The following is a 26,967-nucleotide window of genomic DNA, read 5'->3' as shown; positions in this document are numbered from 1 at the left end:
GGAGGCGCCCGGGCACTGGCCCTCAGAATGCCCCTTCCCCAGTGACCCTTTCCTTCCCAGCCTCTCACAGTGGAGGGGCACCCTGGCAGGGGCCAGGGTCCTCTACTTCCTGCAGACAGCACCCCCCGAGCCCGTCCCAGGGAGGAGGCGGCAGGGAGCAGGCTTGGCCCCCCACCCCCACTCAGGGCCAGACCCTGACGCAGCCACAAGCTTCCCTGTTGAGCAACGACAGTACCTTTCAAAGGTGGTCCCGCCCTGGCTAGTTAGCTCAGTGGTTAGAGCAACAGCTCTCAGACCAAAGGGTCCGATTCCCAGTCAAAGGCATGTACCTGGGTTGCAGGCTTGATCCCCGGTCCCGGTCAGGGTCGTGTGGGAGGCAACTGATGTGTGTCTCACATTGATGCTTCTTCTCTCCCTCATTTCCACTCTCTAAAGAATCAGTGGGAAAATATCCTCGGGTGAGGATTAAAAAAAAATAAAGTGGGACCCACTCTTGAGTAGCCCTGGCCGGTTTGGCTGAGCGATTAGAGTGTCGGCCTGTGGACCAGGGAGTCACAGGAGTCATGGGTTCAATTCCGGTCAAGGGCACGTTCCTCAGTTGCAGTTTTGTCCCCGGCCCTGGTCGAGGGTCCTGTGGGAGGCAACCAACTCTCTCTCTCACATAGATATTTCTCTCCCTCCCTCCCTCCCACTCCAGCTGAAAACCAATTGAAAAATATCCTCCAGTGAGGAGTAAACAAAATCCTGAGTGAAAACGACGAGGGTTCTGGGTCACAGCCCCTCCGCTGTGCTTCACCTCGGTGTTACCTGGGACCCCGACCCCAGGCGCAGGGCACAGCTGCGGCCCCACCCCCACCCCACCCGCAGTCTCCCTCCCTGGGAGCCTCCTGCGGCTCAGCTGAGCTCGTTTTCTTGGCTCCGGAATGGCCAAGTGTCTGTTTCACAAACACAACCTGACCCCACAGCCCCGCTGGCAGGACGAGCGCAGCCTCCTCGTCTTTCCAGCCCGGGCCCCCGGCGCCTGTTCACCCATTTTGTCTCGAAACCTATGTGGACAGAAGGAACAGCGAACGTTCCTCTTAGGAGGCTGTGGTCAGGAGCGGCTGTGCTAGATCAGGCCGTGGAGAACCCCCAGCTCACGTCGGCGACTGCAGCGCCGCGGGGAATTCCAGGTGGTGAGGGGCGGGCGTTCGGCCGGCTGGTGCCCTTCTAAATAGGTTTCTACTGATGTTGGGGGGGGGGATGCGAGAGAAACGCTGAGTAGGGGAATTACCCACAACCTGGACATGTGCCCCGATTGGGAATCGAACTGGTGACTTTTGGTACATGGGACGATGCTCAACCAACTGAGCCACACCGGCCAGGGCCTCAACCAGTACATTTTAATGTTAGTTATTAATTTCACACACTACAACAGAAGAATCAGGGACCTTGTCCCCAACTACTCCTGTCTGCCCCCCTCAAAAGACGAGCAAAAGGGACCTGAGCCCCAGCAGGTAAGTGTCACCCGTGATAGAAGCTGTAATTCTGGAGGAAGTGATCATCAGACTAGGAAAGATTTCCAGCCCAGAGGGAAGGAGAGAAGCAAGAAAGCACAAGTGCAGCGGTGCCCAGGTGCCCGGAGCCCACCCCGGAGAGGTGGGGAATGACTGCGGAATGACGCAGCGCCGAGCCGGGGCTGCTGGTCCCCGACTTGCCAGTGAGAAGAGAAACTCAGCAGCAAAGCCACAGCGGGAAGAAGCCTGCCCTGCTGACGTCAAACAGCAGGGGCCTGCCCCCCGCCCCAGAGGAGCGGTCGCGTCTGCAGAACTGGAGCCACGGCCAGCTCCGGCCTGCGGCGCATCACGAGTGACAGCAGCGGGGAAGGGAACTGAGAAAGACCAGGGAGCAGGCAAAGAGGGAAATGGGACTGCAGACCCCCAGCCCGGCAAGGGCCCTGCAGACAGGAAATTCCACAAGCCAGTGGAACCTCCTCTGCCCCCACTTCCTCTTCTGAAAGGGCTGCTCAGCACAGGGTGCAGGTGTCCGCTAGAGGGCGCTGCCCCCAGGCTCAGTCGGCGGGGCTGCACTGCAGGACCTGATGCGGGGCCAGGGGCTTCCTGGTGGCGGCTGCCTCCCCCAGCTTCCCCAGCGCCAGGAAGTTCTCCTTATCCTCCTCGCTGTCCAGCCCGGCGGGCAGCCCCGGCTGACCCGAGGCCTTCTGGAAGTAGCAGAGGCGGCACACAGCGTGGTACTTGTCTGCTCCTCCAATCACCTCCACCTGGCCCGGGGGACACAGCGGGGCCTGGGCTGAGCGGGCACAGCCCCCCCAGGCTGCCCCCGCCCCGGAGAAGCCAGGCGGCAGTTACCTCCTTCTCCATGCCCAGCCTCTTGGTGTAGGCGGCCTCTCGGAAGCACTCCATGCACACGGCGTTCAGCTTCACCACGCTCTCGGCCAGGGGCACCAAGTTCAGGATGGCCCCGAAAGCCTACACGGGGAAGGCAGCGGGTGGGCGCTCACCTCTCCGGGCGGCAGGTGGGCGCTCACCTCTCCGGGCGGCAGGTGGGCGCTCACCTCTCCGGGCGGCAGGTGGGCGCTCACCTCTCCGGGCGGCAGGTGGGCGCTCACCTCTCCAGGCAGCAGGTGGGCGCTCACCCCTCCGGGCGGGTTGTCTTTGAAATCCTCCGATTCACAAGCACGGAAGCCAGGAAGCTGCCTGGACCTGGCTCTCCCTGCCCCGCCCTCCCGAACGCCAGCCCCTGCCAGAGCGGGCATCCAGGCTGGGGTGGACTCCTCCCGGGCAAACCAGGGGGCTGGGGCTGGCTCATCGAAGTGCCCGGACTCGGGCAAGGAGGGAGTGCATTGTCGAGAGGGAGAGGGGCCTGCTGAGCTGCCCATCTCTACACGGGCCTGTGCCCACCCGGCCCTCCCTGCCTCCGGGACCCCACCCCAGGCCCCGGCCCGACGCCTTGCCTTCCTCTGGAAGGTCCCATCCAGTGCAGCCACGATCACAGTCTTCCCAGCGTTGGCCATGGTCTCACTGAACTCCACAATGTCAGGGAACTGGAAGGGGGGCCAAGGAGCGAGTGAGCTTCCACCCTGAGCCCCAGCTTCCGGGCCCGGGAGAAGACCTGCCGCCTGGACCAGCACCCCCTGCGCACCGAGACGGTGGGGACACAGGTCCTTCCACACTAGTCTGTGGGCACGAAGAGGGTCCTCAGCTCCCCTACTCACAATAGTGACGCCCACAAAGAGCAGGTTCTTCAACCTAAAGGCTTTGTCCTGTTCACATGCAACCCCCTCCCCCGGAACACCGAACCCTGGGCCGCAGCAGGGCTTCCTGAGTCATCAAAGGTAGGTGACTGCCAAACACCCCCTGGTGACCACGCGACTGGCATTTACTGCCATTACTGTTTTGGGTTATGTTATGGGTCAAACTGTGTCCCCTCCCACCCCCCAAATTCATACATTACAATCCTGCCTCCACCACCTCAGAACATGACCTTATCTGGAGACAGGGTCTCTGCAGAGCTCATCCAGCTCAAGTAAGGTCAGCAGGGTGGACCCAACCTGATGACCGGGGTCCTTACGAGAAGGGAGATTTGGACAGAGATACAGAGATGCTGATGTGAAGACAGAGAGACGGCAGCCAGCTACAAGCCCAAGGGAGAGGCCTGAACGGATCCCCCATCCCTCCTCACCACCCCAGACCAAAGAGCCCTGCCCACAGCGAGACTGCAGGCTTCCAGAACCCTCAGAGAAGACGTCTGGGTTGGTCAAGCCTCCCAGTCTGCAGGACTCCTTATGGCAGCCGGAGCACATCGACCCAGGTTACATTTGAAACGGAACTTCAGCCTGGCCGGTGTGGCTCAGGGGATTGAGCCTTGCCCCATGGACTGAGAGGACCCAGTTCAACTCCTGGGCTTGATCCCCAGTAGGGGGCGTGCAGGAGGCAGCCGATGGATGTTTCCCTATCACATGGATGTTTCTATCTCTCTCTCCCTTCCTCTTTCTCTGAATAAATAAATGTAGAAAAGGACGACGGTGACACATCTGCCCACTGGCGTTCCTCGGCTGGGCTGCACCCCCAGGGAACAAGGTCTGATGGTGGAGAGGACCCAGAGGGGGTCAGGAAGCCCGGAGGTGGATTTGCAGCCCCATCGTCATCCTGCCAAGAGCTGGCTGGCTCAGGCGGCAGCCAGATGACCTCTGGCTCCGCTCCCTGGCAGTCACGCTGGCACTGATGGCACAAAGGCCACTGGGGACAGGAATGAAGCCTGTGACAGTAAACATTCAACTGCAAACAGTAAAAGGCTAAATGAAATGGCAGACAAAACCCGACCTCCGATGAACAGGGAAGGAGTATTTGCAGCATGCGACAGCGGCCCGGGTATGTCACATCCGCTACAGGACAAACCAAGGGAAAAACGGGGAGGCCTTACAAGGAGGCTTGCAGCGGAGAAGTGAATCCAGCAGCTGTAAACGTGGGAAGGGACGTCAGCCACAGTGGGAGAGAAACGCAGCCGGCACAGGACGCGTGCAGAACGGCGTCAGGCAGAAGGAAAACAGCGCGTTGCTACATGCCCACGAGAGCAGACCTCCAGGGGCCAGCTGGAGAGCCCAGAAACGGAAGCTGGTCCTCGAAACCCAGCACGCTGGGACACAGTGGCTGGGACTGCTCACCGAAGGCTCACAAACTCGCCAAACCAAACCCCGGGGACACGCTGTCCTGAGAGCAGACCCTGGCCTGCCTGGGGGAGTAAGCTCTAGGGTGACAGTGACCTCATCAGCAGCAGGAGTGCTAATGCGTTTCCAAAGGAACACCGGTGAACCCACCACTGGCTGCCCAGTTTAACCCAGAGAACAAAATGAGGGGGACGGTCAGGGGGATCGCAGGAAGACCAGGGCCATGACAAGCCAACTTACAAACTGCCCTTCGTCGATGCCGATGACAGTCACGCCCATGGCCTCCTGGGCCACGTCCCGGAGCAGACAGGCCGGCAGCGCGTCCATGGTGTTCCTGGGAGAGAAAGCCAGAGTGTGAGCAGGCAAGGGAGACCGGGAGATGAACCGGGAGGCAGGGGCCAGGGCCCGGTGCTGGGGACCACACTGCTGGCAAAGCAGACTGCCGTAGGCTTGGCTCAGTGCCCGAGCGAAGGGGAAATTGAAGGCCCTTGTGTGGAACTGGTCTTGCCACACAGGCTACTTCACTCCCCACTCAGGACTGGAAATTAGTCAGGTCCATGTGTAGCTCTCCTCTGCCTCTGCTGGGGGCCCAGACAAGGCCCCATCAGGCAGCGTCCAGGGCCCACGGCCCTTTTAGGGGCCAACAAAATGTTTTAATTTTGTTTAAAAATCAGAAGGATAAATGCAACTCAGCCTTGCATTACATTTGTCTTCATATCGATGCAGTCATAAAATATCATGTTGTATTTTTTCTTTGGATGGAGGAAGAGACCCACGAAGGCAAAGTACCCAGGGCCCAGGAAAGCTGTGACATGGCCCTGGGCACACCACCGGCACCAGCCTCTGACTGTGGGTCCTGCATGCCCGGGCAGGGTGATGACCTAGAAGAATTCCCTCCACTTGGCTCCTCCGGCAGTGAGGGGATTTCTCCGCGATCAGAGTGACCAGGTGGCCGGGCCAGGATTCCACCTGCTGCCTCCTGTGTCCCGGGGGAGGGTCCCACCCAGCCATTCGAAAGGCCTTGTGTGGGCATGTTCCAGGGTGTTAAACGATACCCTGGGCTCCACCCACCCCCACAGCCAAGGCCTTTTGGAAAAGGAGTGCTGTTTTTTGTCCTGTCTTTTTAAATAGTTTCTATGTTTTTCTACAATGTTTTCTTATGTTTCCATTTTTGCCTGCTCCTGAGCTAGTCTTCAGAGAGGCTCAGCAGTTTGCAGCTGTATTTATAAGAAAATAAAGCGCCTACAGCTTAGTCATCATCTTGCCATCATCCCACTATTTCGTGCACTTTAAATTTCCCCTCTCCCCCCGAAAGGGAGAAAAGCAGGGGGCAGGCAGGGAGCAAGCCGGCTCCAGCTTCAGCAAGGGCGGAGTCGGGGAGCTTTGTCACACATGCCAAGCACTGGGTGCCAGTCACCACCCCTACAGCCCCTGCTCGACAGGACTGTGACACTCAGCCAGAGCTCGTATTTAACCCAGATCTGACCAGCTCCAGAAATCGAACCTCTAATCACTGCAGTGTTGCCGCCTCTGGTTTTCCGGTCCTCCCCGAGGTACCCAGATGTGCAGCAGACACCACGTTTGAGGGACGAGCAAGCAAACTGGGAGGCACAAGTGGACCCGCATCAGACAGCACGGCCCAAAGGACGCTCTAATTCCAGACACTTAACTCCAAGTCCCGCACCTGCCCCACCACCTGCCTGGCTTCCGAAACCCCATACTCCCAAGCACGGCTTCGCTGCTGGGGGCTCAGGTGGACCCGTCCGGAGGGTCCACCTGGGAAAGCTGCTTCAGGCTCGGAACACCAGGCCCCAGTCCGCTGCCAAGGAGCGGAACCCGGTTTAACCCCAACCTCAGGGTGCAGACTGAAATGTGCGCCGAGCGCAGGCAGAGGAACGAGGGACGCACGGAGGCCACAAGACCACAAGGAGTCAGCGAGAACAAGCCCACTTAAAAGTTAAATCAGCCCTGCCTGGTTTGGCTCAGCGGTTAGAGCGTCGGCCTGCGGTCCTGAGAGACCCGGGTTCGGTTCCCGCTAAGGGCATGTACCTCGGTTGCAGTTTGTCCCCGGCCCTGGTTGGTCGAGCGGGTGGCAGCCACTCGATGTGTCCCTTCACGTCGATGTTTCTCTCTCTCTCTCCCTCCCGCTCTATCTGAACAAAAAATGGAAAAATGTCCTCGGGTGAGGATAAAAAAAAAAAAAAAAAAAGTTAAAACCAATGTGTAGGCCGAACAAAACCAGCTCTGCACAGGTGCCAACTCCAGAAGGGGGTTCTCACCCTGGCAGGGGCTACTGACAACTGTGGTGGGTCATTCTGTGTCCTGCGGGCGCCTTGTGCTTTGCAGGGTGCTCAGCACAGCCCTGGCCTCCGCCCACTAGGTGCCAGCAGCACGCACTCTCTCCTCCAGTTGCGAAAACTAAAAATATCTCCAGACACTGCCAAATGGACTCTGGAGTGCAAAACCGACCCTGGGGCTAAGAACCACTGGGCTAGAGTCCCTTGAAAGGCCAAGTCTTAGGCTACCTGGAAAGTTTGCTGATTTGAACATTCAGTGCCAGGCATCAGCCTTCTTAACCCTTCCCACTGAAGAGGCCTGACAGCACGTTCTGTGCCCTATGAACTTGCATGGGGCTTCTCAGATGAGGTGTCAGGGCAGAAGGGGCGGGGGCTCACCAGTCATGCGTGGAGAACTTGCTGCTGTACCGCGTGTCTTTGGCGTATTTGATCACCAAGCACTTGTACTGAGCGATCTGGAAGCGCCGGACCCGTCTCATCAGCTCAGTACTGCGAAGGCAGAGTGACAGGTGAGGAGGACCCGTCCACCAGTCCAGGCTCCCCCACCTTCTGGGGGCTTACAGATAGCCACTGACGGACGGAAAGATGCGGGCAGAGTGTGGGAAAGGCCAGGAGGAATGGCCTGTGGCGGTCTGGGGAAGGGCTGGGGGAGTAAGTTTCTCGGGAATTGGGGGCGGGGGGATGCAGAGGCCACAGGAAGAGGAAAGGGGTCTAGATTGCATTCCAAAGTGATCCCCTCCCAGAGGTCTTCACAGTCGGAACCAACTTCACAAAACCTTTTTGTGCCACGAAGAAAGCCCTTTGCTTCTGGGTCCAAGAGCAAACCCTGAGCCTCACCATAGCAGGCCAGGGATTTGGGGGGGGGAGTGTTCCCCAGGGCCATAGACAGAGGGCCAGGAGTTCTGAGGGGCTCATAGCCCCACCCCATCCAGTTCTATTACATAGGGGGCGTGTGGGGGGCAAAGCCGCACGGGTGTGGAGGTGTTTCCTGACCATCTAAGGAAACAGTCTCACCGGGAGGAGGCACGGGTCTGGCCCCCAGGGGATGCAATTTGTAAAAGACTTGGACACTCCCTTCTGAGTGAGAGGTGAAGCTCTAAGCAGCTGGGATGGGCTCGGGGAAGCAAGGTTTGACCTGGGTGGGCAGGGGAGGAGAGCCTCCTCTAGGACCAGGTTTCAGGGCGTGGCCCCCGGGAGGGAAGGCATGGGGGGGAGATCCGGCAGTGGAGGCTGAGGTCCTGGGGAGGGGGAGCAGGGGGAGAGGGAGGAGGAGGAGAGGGAGGAGGAGGAGAAGGAGGGAAGGGAGGCTGAGGTCCTGGGGTGGGGGAGGAGGAGGAGAAGGAGAAGGAGGAGAAGGAGGGAGGGGAGGCTGAGGTCCCGGGGTGGAGGAGCAGGGGGAGAGGGAGGAGGAGAAGGAGGGAAGGGAGGCTGAGGTCCTGGGGTGGGGGAGGAGGAGGAGAAGGAGAAGGAGGAGAAGGAGGGAGGGGAGGCTGAGGTCCCGGGGTGGGGGAGCAGGGGGAGAGGGAGGAGGAGAAGGAGGAGGAGGAGAAGGAGGGAAGGGAGGCTGAGGTCCCGGGGTGGGGGAGCAGGGGGAGAGGGAGGAGGAGAAGGAGGAGGAGGAGAAGGAGGGAAGGGAGGCTGAGGTCCCGGGGTGGGGGAGCAGGGGGAGAGGGAGGAGGAGAAGGAGGAGGAGGAGAAGGAGGGAAGGGAGGCTGAGGTCCTGGGGTGGGGGAGCAGGGGGAGAGGGAGGAGGAGAGGGAGGAAGAGGAGTAAGGAGGGGAGGGAGGCTGAGGTCCCAGGGTGGAGGAGCAGGGGAGAGGGAGGAGGAGGAGAAGGAGGAGGAGTAAGGAGGGGAGGGAGGCTGAGGTCCCGGGGTGGAGGAGCAGGGGGAGAGGGAGGAGGAGGAGAAGGCGGAGGAGTAAGGAGGGAGGGAGGCTGAGGTCCCGGGGTGGAGGAGCAGGGGGAGAGGGAGGAGGAGGAGAAGGAGGAGGAGTAAGGAGGGGAGGGAGGCTGAGGTCCCGGGGTGGAGGAGCAGGGGGAGGAGGAGTAAGGAGGGAAGGGAGGCTGAGGTCCCAGGGTGGAGGAGCAGGGGGAGAGGGAGGAGGAGGAGAAGGAGGGAACGGAGGCTGAGGTCCTGGGGTGGGGGAGCAGGGGAGAGGGAGGAGAAGGAGGGGGAGTAAGGAGGGAAGGGAGGCTGAGGTCCCGGGGTGGAGGAGCAGGGGGAGAGGGAGCAGGGGGAGAGGGAGGAGGAGTAAGCAGGGAAGGGAGGCTGAGGTCCCGGGGTGGGGGAGGAGGAGAAGAACGTGGTCCCAGACCACTCCTCAAGCCCCGAGCGGCCATTACCTCTTTCCTGAGAACATGGGTCCGAGAATCACCTAGGGGAGAAGGATCGGTCAATTTGGGGCCCGCTGCGCAGGGACGCCAGGGCACCGGTCACGACCCCAACCCCGACCCTGTATGCCAGGACCCCGCCCCCGCACCTGGATCTGCCCCCGGGTCTTGCTGGGGGAGCCGGGGAGCACGGTGGGCAGGTTGACGCAGCTCATGGCACCCAGGAAAGTTGGCACAACTGGAAGCACACAAACCACCGCTGCGGAAGCTCGCGCCGGTTCCCGCGCGCCCGCCTTTACCCCGGCGCGTGGGCCAATCACCGCGCGGCCAAGGAACTGGCGGGAGAGTTTATCCGCAGCCAGTCCCTTCGTGGGCGGGGCCCGGGGCGAGGCTGGGCTCGGGGCACCAGCACGGGGGCGGGGCCCGGGGCGAGCGCGGGGCTCGGGGAACCAGGACGCGGGCGGGGCCCGGGGCGAGCGCGGGGCTCGGGGAACCAGGACGGGGGCGGGGCCCGGGACGAGCGCGGGGCTCGGGGCACCAGCACGGGGGCGGAGCCCGGGACGAGCGCGGGGCTCGGGGAACCAGGACGCGGGCGGGGCCCGGGGCGAGCGCGGGGCTCGGGGAACCAGGACGCGGGCGGGGCCCGGGACGAGCGCGGGGCTCGGGGCACCAGGACGGGGGCGGGGCCCGGGACGAGCGCGGGGCTCGGGGCACCAGCACGGGGGCGGAGCCCGGGACGAGCGCGGGGCTCGGGACACCAGGACGGGGGCGGGGCCCGGGACAAGCGCGGGGCTCGGGGCACCAGGACGGGGGCGGGGCCCGGGACGAGCGCGGGGCTCGGGGCACCAGGACGGGGGCGGGGCTCGGGGCGGGGCCCGGGACGAGCGCGGGGCTCGGGGCACCAGCACGGGGGCGGGGCTCGGGGCGGGGCCTGACCCCCGCACCGCACCGCCTCTCCGCCCAGGGCTAAGTGGTTCGCCGAGCGCGCGCCGATCCGAGCGGAGAGCGAAGACGCCGGGATGGACGCTGCCCGGGAGGGTGGCAAGGGCGAGGCTCCCTGGAAGAAGATGTCTGAGACGGTAGGCGGCTCGCAGGCAGAGGCTGGGGCTGAGGACAGCAGTCAGAGGGGACTAGCTGCAGATTCTAAGAGGACTCCGGTGGGCGCCTTTGCATGCCCACCGCGCGCCCGCACCGAGAGCTTCGCGCGGCGAGCGCGCCCCCGGCAGGCCCTCGGGAGCCCGGGAGCCCGACCTTAAGGGTAGGGAAAACTGAAGTCCTGGCCACGTGACCAGGCTGCCAGAGTCGGGTCGAAGTGTCAGACCCGAGGCTGAGGTTGTGAAATGAGTGTGAGGTTGTGCCCGACGCTGAAGGACGCAGGGACCGGTGTTGACTGCAGGGTGCTGGTGAAGGTCCGAAACCACCTGCGCAGCGCACCTGTGACTCCCACTCCCTTACAGCCTTACAGCTTCCTCACTGGCATGCCTGCGTTTGGTGATGGGAGCTTCTGAGAATCGGATGAGTCGTGGATCCTGCCCCTACGCAGTCCTATTGTCTGGCTGACTCCCTCTGTCACACACTCACCTACAATATCAGAGGGCTATCAGAAACCCACTGCAATGCTATTATCATAAACAATAACGATAAAGATGATGGTAGCAGTTGCGGAGTGTGCCAGGCATGGCAGCGAACATCCTACAGACAATAGCACTCACAGGTACAGATCCAAAAACCCCTGGCCAGGAGCCCTGTTCCATAGGAAGAGGAGGTAACCCGCACTTGAGTGGTTAGCTTTACTTGGTTTACATACATGCCTTATGTCTTTGAACCTTGTGAGGCTGCTATTATTACGCCCATTATATAGATGAGGGAACTGAGACCTAGAGACTGTGATTTGTCTGGGGTAAAAGAACCTATAATTGATGGAGCTTGGATTACACTCAGCCCATCTGACTCCAGAGCCCAAGACCTTTCCATGAGGCCACCCTGTTCCCAAGTTCAGCCTTTGCCACTCTCCTTTGCCTTCATGCCCCTGCTCCAGATCCCTGATCCTTGATACTTTCTGAAGTAAGTCTGAACATCTTAGCCTGACATCCAAGGACCCCTGTCCTCCGGCCGCAGCTTCCCAGCCTCACCTCTGCGTTTTAGCAATCTGGCCAGTCAGTGTTTCCAAACTGACCTTTAGTTCCTTATGACCTCTGCCCTTTCGACTGTGCTGTGTCCTCCTGCAGCCAGAATTGTACCCCCTTTTGAAGATCAACTCCACATCACTTTCTCTGCAGCGGCCACCCCAGCTCCCTGGTCTGCAGTGGTCTGAGCTGCTGGTGTTAATCGGGACACATTTATGAGATCTCATCCTTCCTTTAAGGCTGTTTGCTGGTGAAAGGCATGGTTGTCCTTCAAGGCCACTGATCTGAGCGCGTCTGTGATGTAGCTGAAGCATCTGATTAGTTAATGGGGGAGAGAAAGGCAGGATTGCCGGGCTGGAGACTGGAGGGCTTGAAGGGAGCTGAGGGCGCCTGTGAGAGCCTGAGATTCTGGGGAGGGAGCTTCTCAGGGCAGAAGAGCACCCAGGCATGTGGCAGGTGGGGCACACTCTGTGTGGAGAACGAAGATCTCACGGAACCTATGTCTGTGTCCCATAGGAGTTGGAGAAGCAGTACAGCCCCAGCAGATGGGTTGTCCGACTGGGAGCAGAGGAAGTCATGAGGACTTATTCGATGATTGGAAACGAGGGTACCGGGAGACCTCTCCGTGGCCGCTTTGGGTGGACTTTAGCATGTGGCAGTGGTTCAGATTGCTGGGGGTGGGGAGAGGAGTGGCTACACAGCCCAGCTCTCAGGGCAGTTCCCAAAGGTCAGGACCTGCGTAAGCCTCCCGGTGGGCTCATGACTAGGAGCGGAGGAGCCCTCGCTGCAGAGCAAGAGAGGCCCAATCAACCATGAGCCACCGCCCTCCTGCTCCACCAACCGTGCCCAGGCCTTAAGGCCACATGCCACAGTAGCACGGGGAGGTGGAGTGAAAAGAGGGAGGGCCTCCTTTTTTCTTTAAAGAAGTCAGGACTTGGGAACCTGTGAGCTAGCGAGGTATCGAGGTCCTTCCCATCTCCGCTCTGTTTCCGGCTGCTGAGCTGCATTGTGCCCCCTGGCGAAGCGCGTGCTGGGCTGTGGAAGCAGGCTTCACGGGGAAGTGTGGGCGAGGAGGCAGCCAGCCTCGCCCCGCGGCTGGGAAACCTGGTGTTGGCAAATCTGCTGTATTGCACGGACTCATCGGAGCACCCGGGCTGGTGGCTCTCCAACCTGAGATAACCCAGCAGGAGGCACGGGCTTGGGGGGCTTATTCCAGCACCACTGTCCCCACAGAGGTGGGTAGAGCTGTGTCCTGGGCTCCTCGGAGTTCCCTGCTAGGCCCAGAGCTATGCCAAATACTCCTCTATTTGCTCAGTAAATATTTGAGTGCGCAGGGACACCTGCGTGGGTTTGTAGAACACCTCCCTGTTTGTCTGTCTTGTCCATCTTGAAGGGGAAGAGCTAACCCTGTTGAGAAAGGGCATCACTCCTAAGTGGCAAGAGCTAAGGCCAGGGTGTTGCCTCCCCCACCCCACCCCGCCAAACTCTGGTCAGTAGCCGTTCTGCAAGCCCTGTGGTCAGCTTTCAGTTCGGGTTCCACTCCCTTCCTTTCCCGCTGCTCCTGCTGGCCCCAAGCCGGTTCAACTGACCCAGTTCACAGATGAGGGCGGTCTTAAGCACTATTCCCTATTCCTCTTAAACTTGTTTTACCAAGTCTCATATATGCATACGTTAGGACCCCGGTCCTGCCATTCTGGTTCTGCAGGTTTCGCCTTCCTACCTGAGTTCCAAACCCTCCCCCAGGAGGACCAATCACCAGCCAGGTGGGTGGGGCCTTGTGATTGACAGCCCCTGCCACTGACAGGGTTTCCCAGGGCCCTTAGCACACTCACAATGTTGTGCAACCATCACTTCTAGCTCCAAAACACTTTCCTCAAACTGGAAAGAAAAACCCCTACCAGTTAAGCATTTACTCCCATGCCCCCACCCCCTGCCCCTGGCAACCACTGCTTCCTGTCTGTGTGGATTGGCCTATTCTGGACATTTCATGTAAATCGAATCATATGCATGTGGTATCCTGTGTCTGGCTTCTTCCCCATGCCGCAATGTCTTGGAGATCCACCTGTATTGTAGCATGTGTCCGGACTCCATTCCTGTTTATGGCCGAGTAATATTCCATTGTGTGGACATACCACCTTTGTTTAGCCATTGAACAGTTCTCACCCTGGAGAGGTGCTTGTGCTGGGCTGTGGAAGCAGGCTTCACGGGGAAGTGTGGGCGAGGAAGCAGCCAGCTTCTCCCCTCGGCTGGGAAATCTGGTGTTGGCAAATCTGCTGTATTGCACGGACTCATCGGAGCACCCGGGCTGGTGGCTCTCCAACCTGAGATAACCCACCAGGAGGCACGGGCTTGGGGGGCTTATTCCAGCACCCACCTGTCCCCACAAAGGTGGATAGAGCTGTGTCCTGGGCTCCTTGGAGTTCCCTGCTAGGCCCAGCGCTATGCCAAATACTCCTATTTGCTCAGTAAATATTTGAGTGCACAGGGACACCTGCGCGAGTTTGTAGACACCCTGTCTGTCTATTTTATCTAGTCAAGGGCATGTACCTGGGTTGCAGGTTCAATCCCTGGCCCTGGCCAGAGTAGAAGGCAACCAATCGATGTATCCCTTTCATGTCAATGTTTCTCTCTCTTTCTCTCCATCCCTTCCACTCTCTCCTTTTTTAAATAAATTTTTTTTTCTTTATTGATTTTATAGAGAGGAAGGGAGAGGAAGAGAGAGATAGAAACATCGATGAGAGAGAATATTGATTGGCCGCCTCCTGCATGCCCCCCACTGGGGATTTGGCCCACACTCTGGGCATGTGCCCTGACTGGGAATCGAACCGGGACCTCTCGGTGCATGGGTCCATGCTCAACCACTTAGCTACGCCGGCCGGGCCCTTCCACTCTCTCATAAAGAACAAAAAATCAATGGAAAAATATCCTTGGGGGAGGATTAACCCCCAAAAGGGGGGGTAGGGGTAGTCACTTTGGCGGGGGGTGGGGGAACATTTCACTGAAAAGCCTTTTGTGTATTTTTTTTAACCATATTACGGTATTATTTCTTCACAGGAAAAGTAATGGCACTCACTTATTTTTTAAACTTACACTCAGTTTGCACATAACTTTCACAGACTGAATCCTCCAAACATTTAAATGATGTGCCCAATGCAATACGATTCTTAAGAAGCTCTTCAGCTTACTCACACACGCAATGTTTGATTCACGTAACAAGGTCTTGTAGTTCTTGTAGTTCTAACCAATTAAAACTTGCCTAATTAATAATAGATCAGTTCTGTTCAGTATGCCCTGCAGAGTGGTCTGCACCCCTGTGGCACATGGACCTCTGTGGAGCCCGTTGTGTTCTGGTGGCTGGTCCTTGCAGAACTCACACATCAGGCTCCGAGCAGTTGGTCAGCTGCAGCTTTAGATGGGACATCTGCCCCCATCCCTCTATGGGGAGGGACCCACAGAACACACCTCTCGCTGGCCTTGCCCCTTCACCCCAGGGACAGGGGTCAGTAGAGAGGTCAGGGATGGCAAAACTGGTTTGCAGCCACTTCACCCCTGCTTTGGCACGTGGGAAATTTGGCATCTACCATCATTTTTATTTCTCTCAGCCTTGAGCAGCCCAGCTGAAATGGCACAGCCCATTTTGCACACTTACAGAAACACAGTTTATGCAAACCATCTTTACCTACCAAGGCTGCCTGTTCTGGTCCTGGCCAGTCTGGCTCAGCGGTTAGAGTGTCGGCCAGCGGACCAATGAGTCGCGGGTTCGATTCTGGCCAAGGCCACGTACCTCATTGCGGTTCATCCCCGGCCCTGGTGGGGGTCGTGCGGAAGGCAACCAGTCGATGTTTCTCTTTCACGTCGATGTTTCTCTCTCTCCCTTTCTCTCATTCGCCCTCCCCCCCACTCTATCTGAAGATAAATGGAAAAATGTCCTCGGGTGAGGATTTAAAAAAAAAGCATTTCTCCCTGACCCGTTTGGCTCAGTGTTCGACCTGCGGACCAGAGAGTCCCGGGTTCAGTTCCCGCTAGGGGCATGTACAAAAAAAAAAAAAAAAGACTGCCTGTTCTGGAGTTGCAGAATCATCCACCCCAGGGGCCCACTGTGGCCACCAAGGTTGGGGTCCCGGGGACCTCCAGGACGTGGACCCCAGGTTGCAGTTCTCTTCTTGCCAACCCTTAGCATCGGAGCTGGCGCTGATGACGCTGCGTGACATCCGTGAAACCTGGTCTTGCTCTTTACATCATGAAATACAGTTTTTCCTTTTCAAAAGTGCATTTTGCCCAGCCAGTTGAGTGTCCGTCAACCTATGCACAAGAGGTGAGCAGTGTGATTCCTGGTCAGAGCTCCATCCCCAGTGGGGGACATGCAGGAGGCAACCCATCCATCTCTCCCGTTCCCTTCTTCTCTCTCTAAAAATCAATAAAAACATATTATTTTCTTTTTCTTTATTAATTTTTAGAAGGAGAGAGAGAGAGATCGAAACATCAATGAGAGACAACATCAATTGGCTGCCTCCTGTGTGCCCCTGACTGGGGATCGGGCCCACAACCTGGGCATGTGCCCTGACCAGGAATTGAACTGGTGACCTCTTGGTGCATGGGTCAATGCTCAACCACTGAGCCACATTGGCTGGGCTATTATTATTTTCTTATAATGAGTCAATTTTTATTTTATTTTTATTTTTTAATTTATCTATATTGTTGAATGTATTATAGATGTTCCTTCCTTTTCCCCTATTGACTTCCTCCTTCCTGCTCCCTCCCCCCTCCTGCTTCCCCACACTATTGTCTATGTCCATTGGTTATGCATATATGCATATAAGTTCTTTGGTTTATCTCTTCCTGCTGCCCCCTTCCCTTTGAGGTTCATCAGCCTAACAACCAATTTGTACTTTTTTTTTTTATCCTCACCTGAGGACATTTTTCCATTTTTTGTTCAGGTAGAGTGGGAGGGAGAGATTGGAACACAGAGAGAGAGAGAAACATCGATGTGAAAGGAACACATCGAGTGGCTGCCACCCGCACAACCGACCAGGGCCAGGGACAAACTGCAACCGAGGTACATGCCCTTAGCGGGAACCGAACCCGGGTCCCTCAGGACCGCAGGCCGACGCTCCAACCGCTGAGCCAAACCGGCCAGGGCCAATTTGTACTTCTTAATCCCTTCACCTTTTTCACCCAATCCTCCTCCCATCTGTCAACCAACAAAAAGTTCTCTGCATCTATGAATCTGTTTCTGTTTTGCTTGTTCATTTTGTTTGTAGATTCAGTTGTTGATAGATATGTATTTATTGCCATTTTATTCATATTTTTTATTTTCTTCTAGAAGACCCTTCAGCATTTTATGTAATACTGGTTTGGTGGTGATGAACTCCTTTAGCTTTTTCTTGTCTTAGAAACTCTTTATATGGCCACTGATTCTAAATGACAGCTTTGCAGGATAGAGTAGTCTAGGTTGTAGGTCGTTGCTTTTTATCACTTTGAATATTTCTTGCCACTCCCTTCTGGCCTGCAAAGTTTCTTTTGAGAAATCAGCTGACAGTCTTATGGGAACTCCCTTGTAGGTAACTAACTGCTTTTCTCTTGCTGCTTTTAAGATTCTCTCTTTGTCTTTAAACTTTTGCATTTTGATGATGATGTGTCTTGGTGTGGGCCTCTTTGGGTTCATCTTGTTTGGGACTCTCTGTGCTTCCTGGACTTGTATGTCTGTTTCCTTCACCAAGTTAGGGAAGTTTTCTGCCATTATTGTTTCAAACAGGTTTTCAATTTCTTGCTCGCTCTCTTCTCCTTCTGGCACCCCCAAGATGCTAATGTTGGTGTGCCTGAAGTTGTCCCAGAGGCTCCTTACACTATTCTCATTTTTTCGGATCCCTTTTTTTCTTTTTGCTGTTCTGATTGGATGTTTTTTGCTTCCTTACATTCCAAATCGATGGTTTGCTTCTTGGTTTCACCTACTCTACTATTGATTCCCTGTAAATTATTCTTTATTTTAGTTAGTGCATCCTTCATTTCTGACTGATCTTTATTTATGGTCTTGAGGTCCTCACTAAGTTCCTTAAGAGTCCTTATAACCTATGTTCTGAACTCTTTATCTGTTAGATTGCTTATCTCCATTTCATTTAGTTCTTTTTATGGAATTTAGTTTTGTTCTTTCATTTAGGACGTGTTTCTTTGTCTCCTCATTTTGGCTGCCTCCCTGTGTTTGTTTCTATGTATTAGATAGAGTTGCTATGTCTCCTAGGCTTCATAGGGTGGCCTATGTAGTAGGCGTCCTATAGGGTCCAGTGGCACAGCCTCCGTGATCACCCTTGAGGTGCACCCCCCCAAGTGACTGTAGACCCTTCTGTTGTAATTGAGTCTTGATTGCTGTTAGCAGGTCAATCAGAGAGATTTACTCAGGCTGAGAAGCTGCAAGGATTGGCTGTGCCCACTGACCTCTGACTACCTTGGAGGATCAGCTGTGCAGAGATCCAACACACAGAGCAAGACTTACTGCAGCAGGGCTCTGGTACCCACTGAGCCCACTCCTTGAGTGTGTCGCTTGTGGAGGTGGTTGGGTGATGGTGCAGCCTCCCCAGCTCTCGGCCCAGTGCCAAACAACTCAGCTCTTCCCCGTGTGTCTCTGGTGCCTTTCAAGCTGCCTCCCCCACGCTGGAGCCTGGAGGGAGCGGGTCTGAGTAAGTCCATGCTTGGACCCTTTAAGAGCAGCTGCCTGGGGTTCCAGCCGCCTCAGCCTCCCTGAGCCTCAGTTTCCATTAGATTTACAGCCAGAAGTGATGGGGATTCTCTTCCTGGCGCAGGAACCCTGAGCAGGGCATCTGGTGTGGGACGGGGACCCCTCAGTTCTCAGGGAGGACCTTCCCAGCCGAGGTGTCCTCCTGATTTTTATCCACCACATGTGGGTGTGGGACCAGCCCCTCAACCTCTGCCCCTCCTACCAGTCTCAGTGTGGCTGCTGCTTTAATTCCGTAGTTGTAGGACTTCCATTCAGCTTGATTTCAGGTGGTTCTGAATGATTGTCCTGTAGTTTAGTTGTCATTTTGATGTGGTTGTGGGAGGAGGCGAGCACAACTGTAACAACAACAAAAAGATGTACCCCCAAAAAAGTAGAAAATGCATTTTGGATTCTGTTTATGCAACCTTTGCCTGTCCAAGGTCACGAAGACCCCATTTCCTTTTCTGAACGCTTTGTTGTCTGTCACGTGCAGATCTAGAGTCCACTGGAACTGATCCGGCTGGTGAGGCAGGGGTCACGGAACCTTCGTTTTCCCATTTGGGTGTTCAGTTGACCCAGCACCTCTTATTGAAATCTTTCATTATGACACAATTTTCTTTTCCTTTTTCACACACATTTTAGAAGTGCTTCCCATGGTCTGGCCAGTGTGGCTCAGCGGTTGAGCATCGATCTTGCATCCAGAGGTCACCAGTTCGATTCCCGGTCAGGGCACATGCCCAGGTTGTGGGCCCGATCCCCAGTGGGGGGCATGCAGGAGGCTGCCAGTCGATGTTCTCTCTCATTCATGTTTCTGTCTCTCTTCCCCTCTCCCTTCCCCTCTCTCTAAAAATCAATAAAGGAAAAAAAATGTTTTTAAAAATTAAAAATACAAATAAATAAAAAACAGAAGTGCTTCCCGTGTATCGGGTCCTGGGTGTACAGAGGAGGGGAAAGCCACGCCCCTATCCTCACAGAGCTGTGTGCTAGGCAGGGCGGCAGACAGACGAAAGCGAGAAGAAACCTGTGGAGGATGATGGATGCTGAGATAAATAACACGGCAGGGACGGGCATACCAGCATGTGTCCAACCTGTCTAACCCGTCTTCTCTACAGGCCACGGGCTGGGACCGGTGCTTTGCTATTATAAATAAATAGTATGACTGTGGGCATCTTCAAAACAAGTCCTTGGGAATATTTCTGATTATATTTTTATAATAAATATATGGGTAAAGACTTATGCATCGCCCGGCTGGTGTGGCTCAGTGGTTGAGCGTCGACCCTGCTTCAAGAGCTCACCAGTTCGATTCCCGGTCAGGGCACATGCCCGGGTTGTGGGCCCGATCCCCAGTGGGGGGCATGCGGGAGGCGGCCAGTCAATGTTCTCTCTCATCGATGTTTCTATCTCTCTCTCCCTCTCTCTCTCTCAAATCAATAAAGGAAAAAAAAGTGTCATTCTCTAAAAAAAAAAAAGAAAAGAAAAGGAGTAATGCGTCAATGGATGTGACCTTGGGCTTCGATGCACATTTCCAAGTTGCCATCCAGAAAAGCTTGCCATGTGCCCAGTGTTGGGGGTAGCTAACCTACCAGGATTTCGGTGATTGTTGGGGGGACTCTTGGGAGCATTTTCTACTGCAGCATGACCATGCAGAGTCCCCTCCCACCCCCACCTTCGCTGTGGTCTTTACATACAGTACTTAGGATTCTCTCCAGTGCCCTTCCTCCTTGTCCCTGACCCTGGTGCTGCCAATTTTCACATCACTCTGACCTTTTTCATCTCGGCTCCCAGGTCTGTATTTCTACAGTTTCATCACCTGTTTATTTCTAGTGAGTTTATATCTTGTTTCCCTCGTGTTTTTCCAAATACTTGGAGAATGTTTCCTTCCCAGAGCACGTAGCAAAGGGTAGCACACACGAGGGCACGTACTGCAGCGATCGGAGCGGTGCCTCTCGGAACTGCCAGCTCACTCACGGGCAGACGTCAGCAGAAAGGGTTGGGCCCGCTTGGACGGGCCAGTCTGGTCCCTGTCACCACACACAGGTGGGGTGCTTCCGAACCCAGCCCAGGGTCATGAGGACTTGGGGAAGCATTGACAGCTGGAGCCGACTGGTCAACCCAAAGGGGCTTCTAGCGAAAAGGTTTCTACCTGAAATCAAGTAGGAAATCAAGCGACTTGTTTGTTTCCTGAGACAGCCACCAAGAGGGCCCGGGCCACCAGGAGGAGCCTGCTGGATGTCCCCTATGGAGACGGGGACGGGGACAAGCTGGACATCTACTTCCCCGACGCAGTGTCTGAAGGTGAGCAGAGGGCTGGGGTGCCCAGGCAGAGCCCCGCTGGGGCCCCGCTCAGCCCGCGCCCTGGTTCTGTCTTACAGCCCTGCCTCTCCTCGTGTTCGTTTACGGAGGGTACTGGCAGAGTGGAAGGTGGGTCGCACACCGGGATGAGCACAGACCCAGGGAGATTCGTCTTCACCTGGCCTATGAGTTCCCGCGGCTGCGGCACAGTGGCCACGCGCTGGGGGCTGGCAACACGGGGATGGGCCCGAACCCCGGGGCCAAGGTGTCAGCAGGGCCGCGCTCCCTCCAAAGGCCTGAGGGGAGGACCCGTCCTGGCCTCTCCCCGCTTCTGGTGGCCCCGGGCGTTCCTCGGCTTGTGGCCGCATCGTTCCCCTCTCGGCCTCTGTCTGCACACGGCCTCTGCGTGTCTGTCTCAGAGCTTTCTCGTGCGCGGTCGCCCCTCGTTGGATTTCGGGCCCATTCTACATTCGGGATGAGCTCGGCTCAAGATGCTTAGTTACATCTGCAAAGAACCTATTTCCAAATAAGGTCACCTTCGAAGGCGCTGGGGCTTCTGTGGACGCATCTTTTCGGGGAACACCATTGGACTGTCGGTCTGCTCTATGACCAAAGTCTGCTCGGCCCTGAGTGGCTTCCCAGGACATGGGCCTTCTGGTGATAAAAAGAGAAAGTCCTCCCCGGCCAGCGGCTCGGTGGATTGAGTGTCGTCCCACAGGCTAAGTCCCAGTTCCATTCCCGGGCAGGGCATGTGCCCAGGTTGTGGGCTCGATCCCCAGTAGGGGGCGTGCAGGAGGCAGCTGATCGATGTTTCTCTCACATTGATGTTTCTATCTCTTTCTTTTTTTTTTTTAATCCTCATCCGAGGACATTTTTCCATTTTTTGTACAGACAGTGTGGGAGGGAGAGAGAGGAAGAGAGAGAGAGAGGGAAACATCGATGTGAAGGGACGCATCGAGGGGCTGCCACCCACACGACCAACCAGGGCCGGGGACAAACTGCAACCGAGGTACGTGCCCTTAGTGGGAACCGAACCCGGGTCTCTCCGGACCGCAGGCGGACGCTCTAACCGCTGAGCCAAACCGGCCAGGGCTCTATCTCTTTCTTAAAAAAAAAAAAAAATCAATAAAAATATATTTTAAAAAGAAAGAAAGTCCTGGGCAAACCAGGACAGCTGGTCACCTTCAGACAAGCTGAGGGCATCTGGGATCTTCAGGGACACCTGCTCCCTGGGCTCTTACTAAGGGGGCGCCTGTGATGGGACCCTCACCCTCGCGCGTCCACGCTCACCGCGCGTCTGCTGTGCTCTGCCCTTTGCCAGGTGACGGTCTCTGCATGCCTGGCCTTCCGTTCTCAAAACAGCATGTGAGAGGGAGAGCGTAGTCAGGCTGAGGACGAGACCAGGCTCGGGTTCTAGGAGGCCCCGAGTTCCCATCACTCTCATGGGGTGTGGCGAGGACAGAGCTGCCCTTCTCCACACCACACAGGGTCAGCGAGAGGCAGTGCTCCGGGTGGTCAGGACACCGGCGCAGTGTGGTGGCCGAGTTGCCGCCGGTTGTCACCTCTTTGTCTCTTTCTGCAGCAAAGACGAATCAGCCTACATGGTGGGCCCGCTGACAGCTCAGGGAGTAGCCGTGGTGATAGTGGCTTATGACACTGCCCCCAAAGGTAACGACAGAGGCTTTGCAGGTTTGGGGGCCCGCGGGCGTTGGAGGGGAGCCCGCCCCTGACGGAACCCAGCTCGCGCTCTCTGTGTAGGTACCCTGGACCACATGGTAGACCAGGTAACCCGGAGCATCTTGTTTCTCCAGAAGCAGTATCCACGCAATGAGTGAGTATCACTTCAGGGTTTCCTGGCCGATGCTGGGGGTGGGGGCAGAGGAGGACACCGGATTCAGCCCCCCGATGCCTTCCAGCTGTCCTGGCCTGTGGAGCAGAGGGCAGCTTGGGACTCCTTGCTACTGGCCGGATGTTTTGGGAAACTGAATGCAAACCCGCTCTGACTCCTACCAGGGGGATTTACCTTTGCGGACACTCAGCTGGGGCCCACCTGGCTGCCATGATGCTCCTGGTTAACTGGACCAAGCAGGGAGTCGTACCCAACTTCAAAGGTTTCCATGGGTGCCTGGCCTGCTGGGCGGCCCCCACCCCATGGGGCCTGTTTGCTTCTTCTCTGCCCCCTGTTCTGGTCTCGCCTCCTGGTCCTGGAGCCTGGGCTGGCCCCATCTTGCCCACTTGGTGCCCGCTTGAGACTTAGTCTGGGTGGGGTGATGGCCCCACTTGCCCCCGGGCCCTCTGACTGTTTCTCCCCCCAGGCTTTTTCCTGGTGAGTGGGGTCTATGACCTGGAGCCCATTGTGTACACCACTGTGAACAACCCTCTTCACATGACCCTGTGAGTCGCTCCCCTCCCCCAGCTGGCTGAGATCCTGTGAGGGCTGCAGGGGTGAGGGCCAGGCTCCTCTCTCCTGACCGCCCACCCCCTGTGCCAGGGAGGATGCTCGGAGGAACAGCCCACAGTGGCGCCTGGAGGTGACCCCCACACAGCCCATGGACCCAGCCTGCCACGTGCTGGTGATTGTGGGCCAACATGACAGCCCCGAATTCCACCGACAGGCCTGGGATTTTTATCAGGTACCCCGAGCACCCTGCTTTGGGCTGGAGGTTGAGGGTCATGCGAGCTCATTAACTTTACCTTTATTTCACCCAAATGGCCCTAAGCTCATCCGTCACTATTCAGCAGATGTCTAGTGAGCTCCTGGTCCGTGCCCCGTACAGGGTGAGCCCGCCTCCTGGGCCTCATGCACCTTTCTGTTCCCCACCAGACGCTGAGCAGAGGACGGTGGGAAGCCTCCTTCAGAGAGCTCCCCGACGTGGATCACTTTGAGATCATTTGGAAACTAACCCAGGAGGACTATGCGCTCACCCAGGTGGGCACGTCCCTTCGCTGAGGATGGCGTGGGTCCTGTCACAGCGCCTACAGGAACGGGGCGGGGGGCGCGGCCGGCCGGGAGCACAGAGGAGCCACTGGCCAGCTTTTTGTCATCTATTTCCATGTTCTACCGAGAACATGCATACTTCTTTTTAAAAAAATTTTTTCCCTGCATTGATTTTAGAGAGAGAGGAAGGGAGAGGGAGAGATAGAAACATCGATGAGAGAGAACATCGATGAGAGAGAACATCAAGTGGCCGCCTCCTTCATGCCCCGCACTGGGGATTTGGTCCACAACCTGGGTATGTGCCCTGACCAGGAGTCAAACCCATGACCTCTTGGTGCATGGGTCGATGCTCAACCACGGAACCACATCGGCCAGGCCATACATACTTTTTCGACTGGGAAAAACAAATATCCCTAAATGACATCTCTCGAAAAATCTAAGAAGTAAATATTTTAGGAGTTGGGAGCCCTCGGTCTCCTACACAGCTATCCAACTCGGCCATTGTAGCTGAAAAGCCTCCACAATTCATAAGGGAATCGACGTGGCTGGGCTCCGATAAGCCTTTGTTTATAGATGCTGAAATTTGAATTGCTATTATTATTTTTTTAATTTTGTTTTTCTTTTCTTTTTTTATTTTATTTTATTGATTTTAGAGAGAGAAGAAGGGAAAGGGAGAGAGAAATAGAAACATCAACGAGAGAGAGTATCAACTGGCCGCCTCCTGCATGCCCCCCACTGGGGATCGGGCCCACAACCTGGGCATGTGTCCTGACCGGGAATTGAACTGGCGACCTCCTGGTGCCTGGGTCAACGCTCAACCACTGAGCCACACACTGGCTGGACTTAATTTTGTTTTTCAATTACAGTTGCATTCAATATTATTTTATATTAATTTCAGGTGTACAGCATAGTGGTTAGACAATTATATACTTTACAAAGGGATCCTCTGTGAAATTGGAATTTTATATCATTTTTACATATCTCAAAATCATATATTTTTGGATTTCTTTTCAACTGTTTGAAAACAATTGGCTCGCCCTGGCCGGTTTGGCTCAGCGGTTGGAGCGTCGGCCTGGGACCAGAGAGTCCCTGGTTCGGTTCCCGCTAGGGGCACGTACCAAAAAAAAAGAAAACAATTGGCTCATGGGTCACACACAGCCCGGCAGCCCAGGAGGTAAGTCTGCAGGAGGCTGGGAGCTTCATTAGCACATTTCTGAGGGGAGGAGATGACCCCCAGGTTGTATTTTAGGGTCACACATATGCAGCCTGTTTCTTTCATCACATTCCTTCCGAGACAGCCGCACAAGTGCCTCTCAATTCTCGGGCTTGTGTCTTTTCTTCCTGCTGCAGATTCTTTTGAAAACGATCTTCCAGGAGTCCAAGGGCCCCTGAACCCCGCCACGTACACCCGACTTCCGGGCTTCTACAGGAGGCCTGACCGCTGCCCCCTCCTGCCAGCCCCCGCTTCCCCGCTGCCTGGTAGCCTCCGTCTGCCCGCCTGCCCTGGCCGAGCCCATTCTTCCCATTGCTCGGAGCAGACACAGGTGTCCACGCCCGTGCCCCAGTGTGGATGGAACAGCTCCAGGGACCGTCCAGCCCAGGGCAATGCTGCCCGATGCCCGGCCGCCTCTGGCCAAGTCAACACTTCCGCCTGCCCGCTGCCCACGGACCTTTTAAACAAGTCAGAAAAGGATATTCTTCGGGACATGTAAAAATGATAGAAAATTCAGGTTTCAGCATCCACGGATAAAGGTTTATCGGAGCCCCGCCACGCTCGTTGGTTGACGATGGGTTTTTGAGCTGCAGCGGCCGGGTGGGGTGGCCGTGTCAGAGCCTGGGCGGCCCGCGGTGCTGAAATCACTGCGACCCGGCTCTTTGCAGAGAAGTTTGCTGCCGCTGTGGAAAGAGCTCCCCAGACCACTTCTGCCATTCGCTTCAGGCTTGTCCACTCAGCCCGGGGCTCCACCTGTCCCCGAAAGCCCTGCCCATGACAGGACAGTGACAGCCACAAGCGGACGAGCTTCCTCCGGCGCCCAGGGGAGTGTGCAATCCCCCGGGAACCAGCTGTGTCTGTCTGCCACCGCTGTGCCCACCGCCTCTCTGCCCCACTCTGAGTAGCTTGTAGTTCAAGAGTGATTTATTACAGCAAAAAAAGGAATTCGTCTCGATGTTCGTCAGTAAGGAATAAGCACATCTGAGCAGCCGGCCACCACATGGACATCGGACTGAGATCTATGTTCATCACGTGGGAAAAATCCAAGATGCAGAATTCCATGACAAAGCAGGTGCATGCCCGGCGGTGTGGCTCAGTGGATTGAGGGTCATCCCAAGGACTGAGAGGTCCTGGTTCAATTCCCAGTCAGGGCCCCAGTCAGGGGCGTGCAGGAGGCAGCCGATCGGTGTTTCTGTCTCACATTGATGTTTCTATCTCTCTCCCGTTTCTTCTCTAAAAAATCAATAAAAAGATATATTAAAAAAAAAAAAAAAGCAGGTGCCCTGGCTGGTTTGGCTTAAGTGTTAGAGCGTCGGCCCACGAACCAAAAATTCACAGGTTCAATTCTGGTCAAGGGCAATACCTCGGTTGTGGTTCGATCCCAGGCCCTGGTTGGGGTCATGGGGGAGGCAACCAATTGATGGATCTTTGTCATGTCGATGTTTCTCTCTCTCTCTCTCTCTCTCTCTCCCTCCCTCCCTTCTTCCTTCCCACTCTATCTGAAAAAAGGAAAAATTTTAAAAAGCACATGCTCAGTGATACAGTTGAGTGCCATCAGTGACGTCACCTAACACACAGGAAGTGCTGTTTCCGAGTGTGCCCAGGGCTCTGTGAGTGCAGGGGAAAGGGGGGGACCCACACCTTCAGGGAGAACAGAGGAGCAGGGAACAGCGGGGTGACGAGTTGGTTTCTTCAGGATTCTTTGCATCTTTTAGAATAAAAATGTAACAAGTACTTAGATGTAGTCTGCAATTTGAAACATTAAAATATTCAAAAAGCCTTCAGGATGCAGGCAAAGGAGAATGATCTTCCGGAGGTAACTTGAACCTACTCTAGATTTTTAAAGAAAATGACCCACAAATTGTATGAATTTATTTATTTATTTATTTATTTTTCATGATTGATTTTAGAAAGAGGAGGAGAGAGGGAGAGAGAGATAGAAACATCGATGAGAGAGAACATCGATTGGCCGCCTCCTGCACGCCCCCTACTGGGGATCGGGCCCACAGCCTGGGCATGTGCCCTGACTGGGAATCGAACCGGCGACCTCTTGGTGCAGGGTCGACGCTTAGCCACTGAGCCACACCGGCCGGGCCGTATGAATTCATTTAATATTTGCAACAAATTCCTGGTGGGACACCTCGGGGCTGCTGGCAGGAAAGCCTGTCACTCCGTCACCACACCAGGGTGAGAATTACTCCCTTACGTTATGACTTTTTAAGGCAAAATGCCTTGAGGTAAGCAAAGGACAGAACAGAAGCCCTCAGGCTGTGTGACCCCCTTTTCACTCGCGGACGTGCGTCCACCTGTGACTGGCAGGTGCCAGCCGCCGCCGGACGAGACGGGACAGGTGCCCTGTGCTCACCCGCAGGCCGCACGGTGAAGCGGGGCG

General features: G+C 56.1%; 2 protein-coding genes across 3 annotated transcripts; one reads left to right on the top strand and one right to left on the bottom strand.

Annotated features, from left to right (window-relative positions):
- Positions 1 to 1,361: 1,361 nt before the first annotated feature.
- On the bottom strand, positions 1,362 to 9,580 carry TK1 (thymidine kinase 1). Of its 2 annotated transcripts, XM_036269426.1 has the most exons (7): positions 9,444 to 9,580; positions 9,307 to 9,338; positions 7,342 to 7,452; positions 4,907 to 5,000; positions 2,954 to 3,043; positions 2,349 to 2,468; positions 1,362 to 2,260 (listed from the first exon to the last, which is right to left on the bottom strand). In XM_036269426.1, exons 1-7 carry the CDS (start codon positions 9,507 to 9,509, stop codon positions 2,051 to 2,053), a joined length of 723 nt encoding a protein of 240 aa, XP_036125319.1. In that variant the 5' UTR covers positions 9,510 to 9,580; the 3' UTR covers positions 1,362 to 2,050. The 2 variants fall into 2 exon arrangements, with proteins under 2 accessions (XP_036125319.1, XP_036125320.1); XM_036269427.1 differs by lacking the exon at positions 9,307 to 9,338 and having other exon boundaries at positions 9,444 to 9,552.
- A 696-nt stretch (positions 9,581 to 10,276) lies between these two features.
- Positions 10,277 to 24,754, top strand: AFMID (arylformamidase). Its single transcript, XM_036269425.1, has 11 exons — positions 10,277 to 10,373; positions 11,937 to 12,027; positions 20,323 to 20,427; positions 20,505 to 20,553; positions 22,007 to 22,092; positions 22,183 to 22,255; positions 22,438 to 22,535; positions 22,740 to 22,818; positions 22,916 to 23,057; positions 23,249 to 23,353; positions 24,713 to 24,754. The coding sequence occupies exons 1-11, from the start codon at positions 10,314 to 10,316 to the stop codon at positions 24,752 to 24,754; spliced, it is 930 nt and encodes a 309-aa protein (XP_036125318.1). The 5' UTR covers positions 10,277 to 10,313.
- Positions 24,755 to 26,967: the final 2,213 nt, after the last annotated feature.

This window comes from Molossus molossus, unplaced genomic scaffold (assembly GCF_014108415.1).
Source record: "Molossus molossus isolate mMolMol1 unplaced genomic scaffold, mMolMol1.p scaffold_m16_p_19, whole genome shotgun sequence".
Taxonomy (NCBI): Eukaryota; Metazoa; Chordata; class Mammalia; order Chiroptera; family Molossidae; genus Molossus; species Molossus molossus.
The sequence above is the reverse complement of the archived record's forward strand: the minus strand, read 5'-3'. Positions and strand labels throughout refer to the sequence as shown.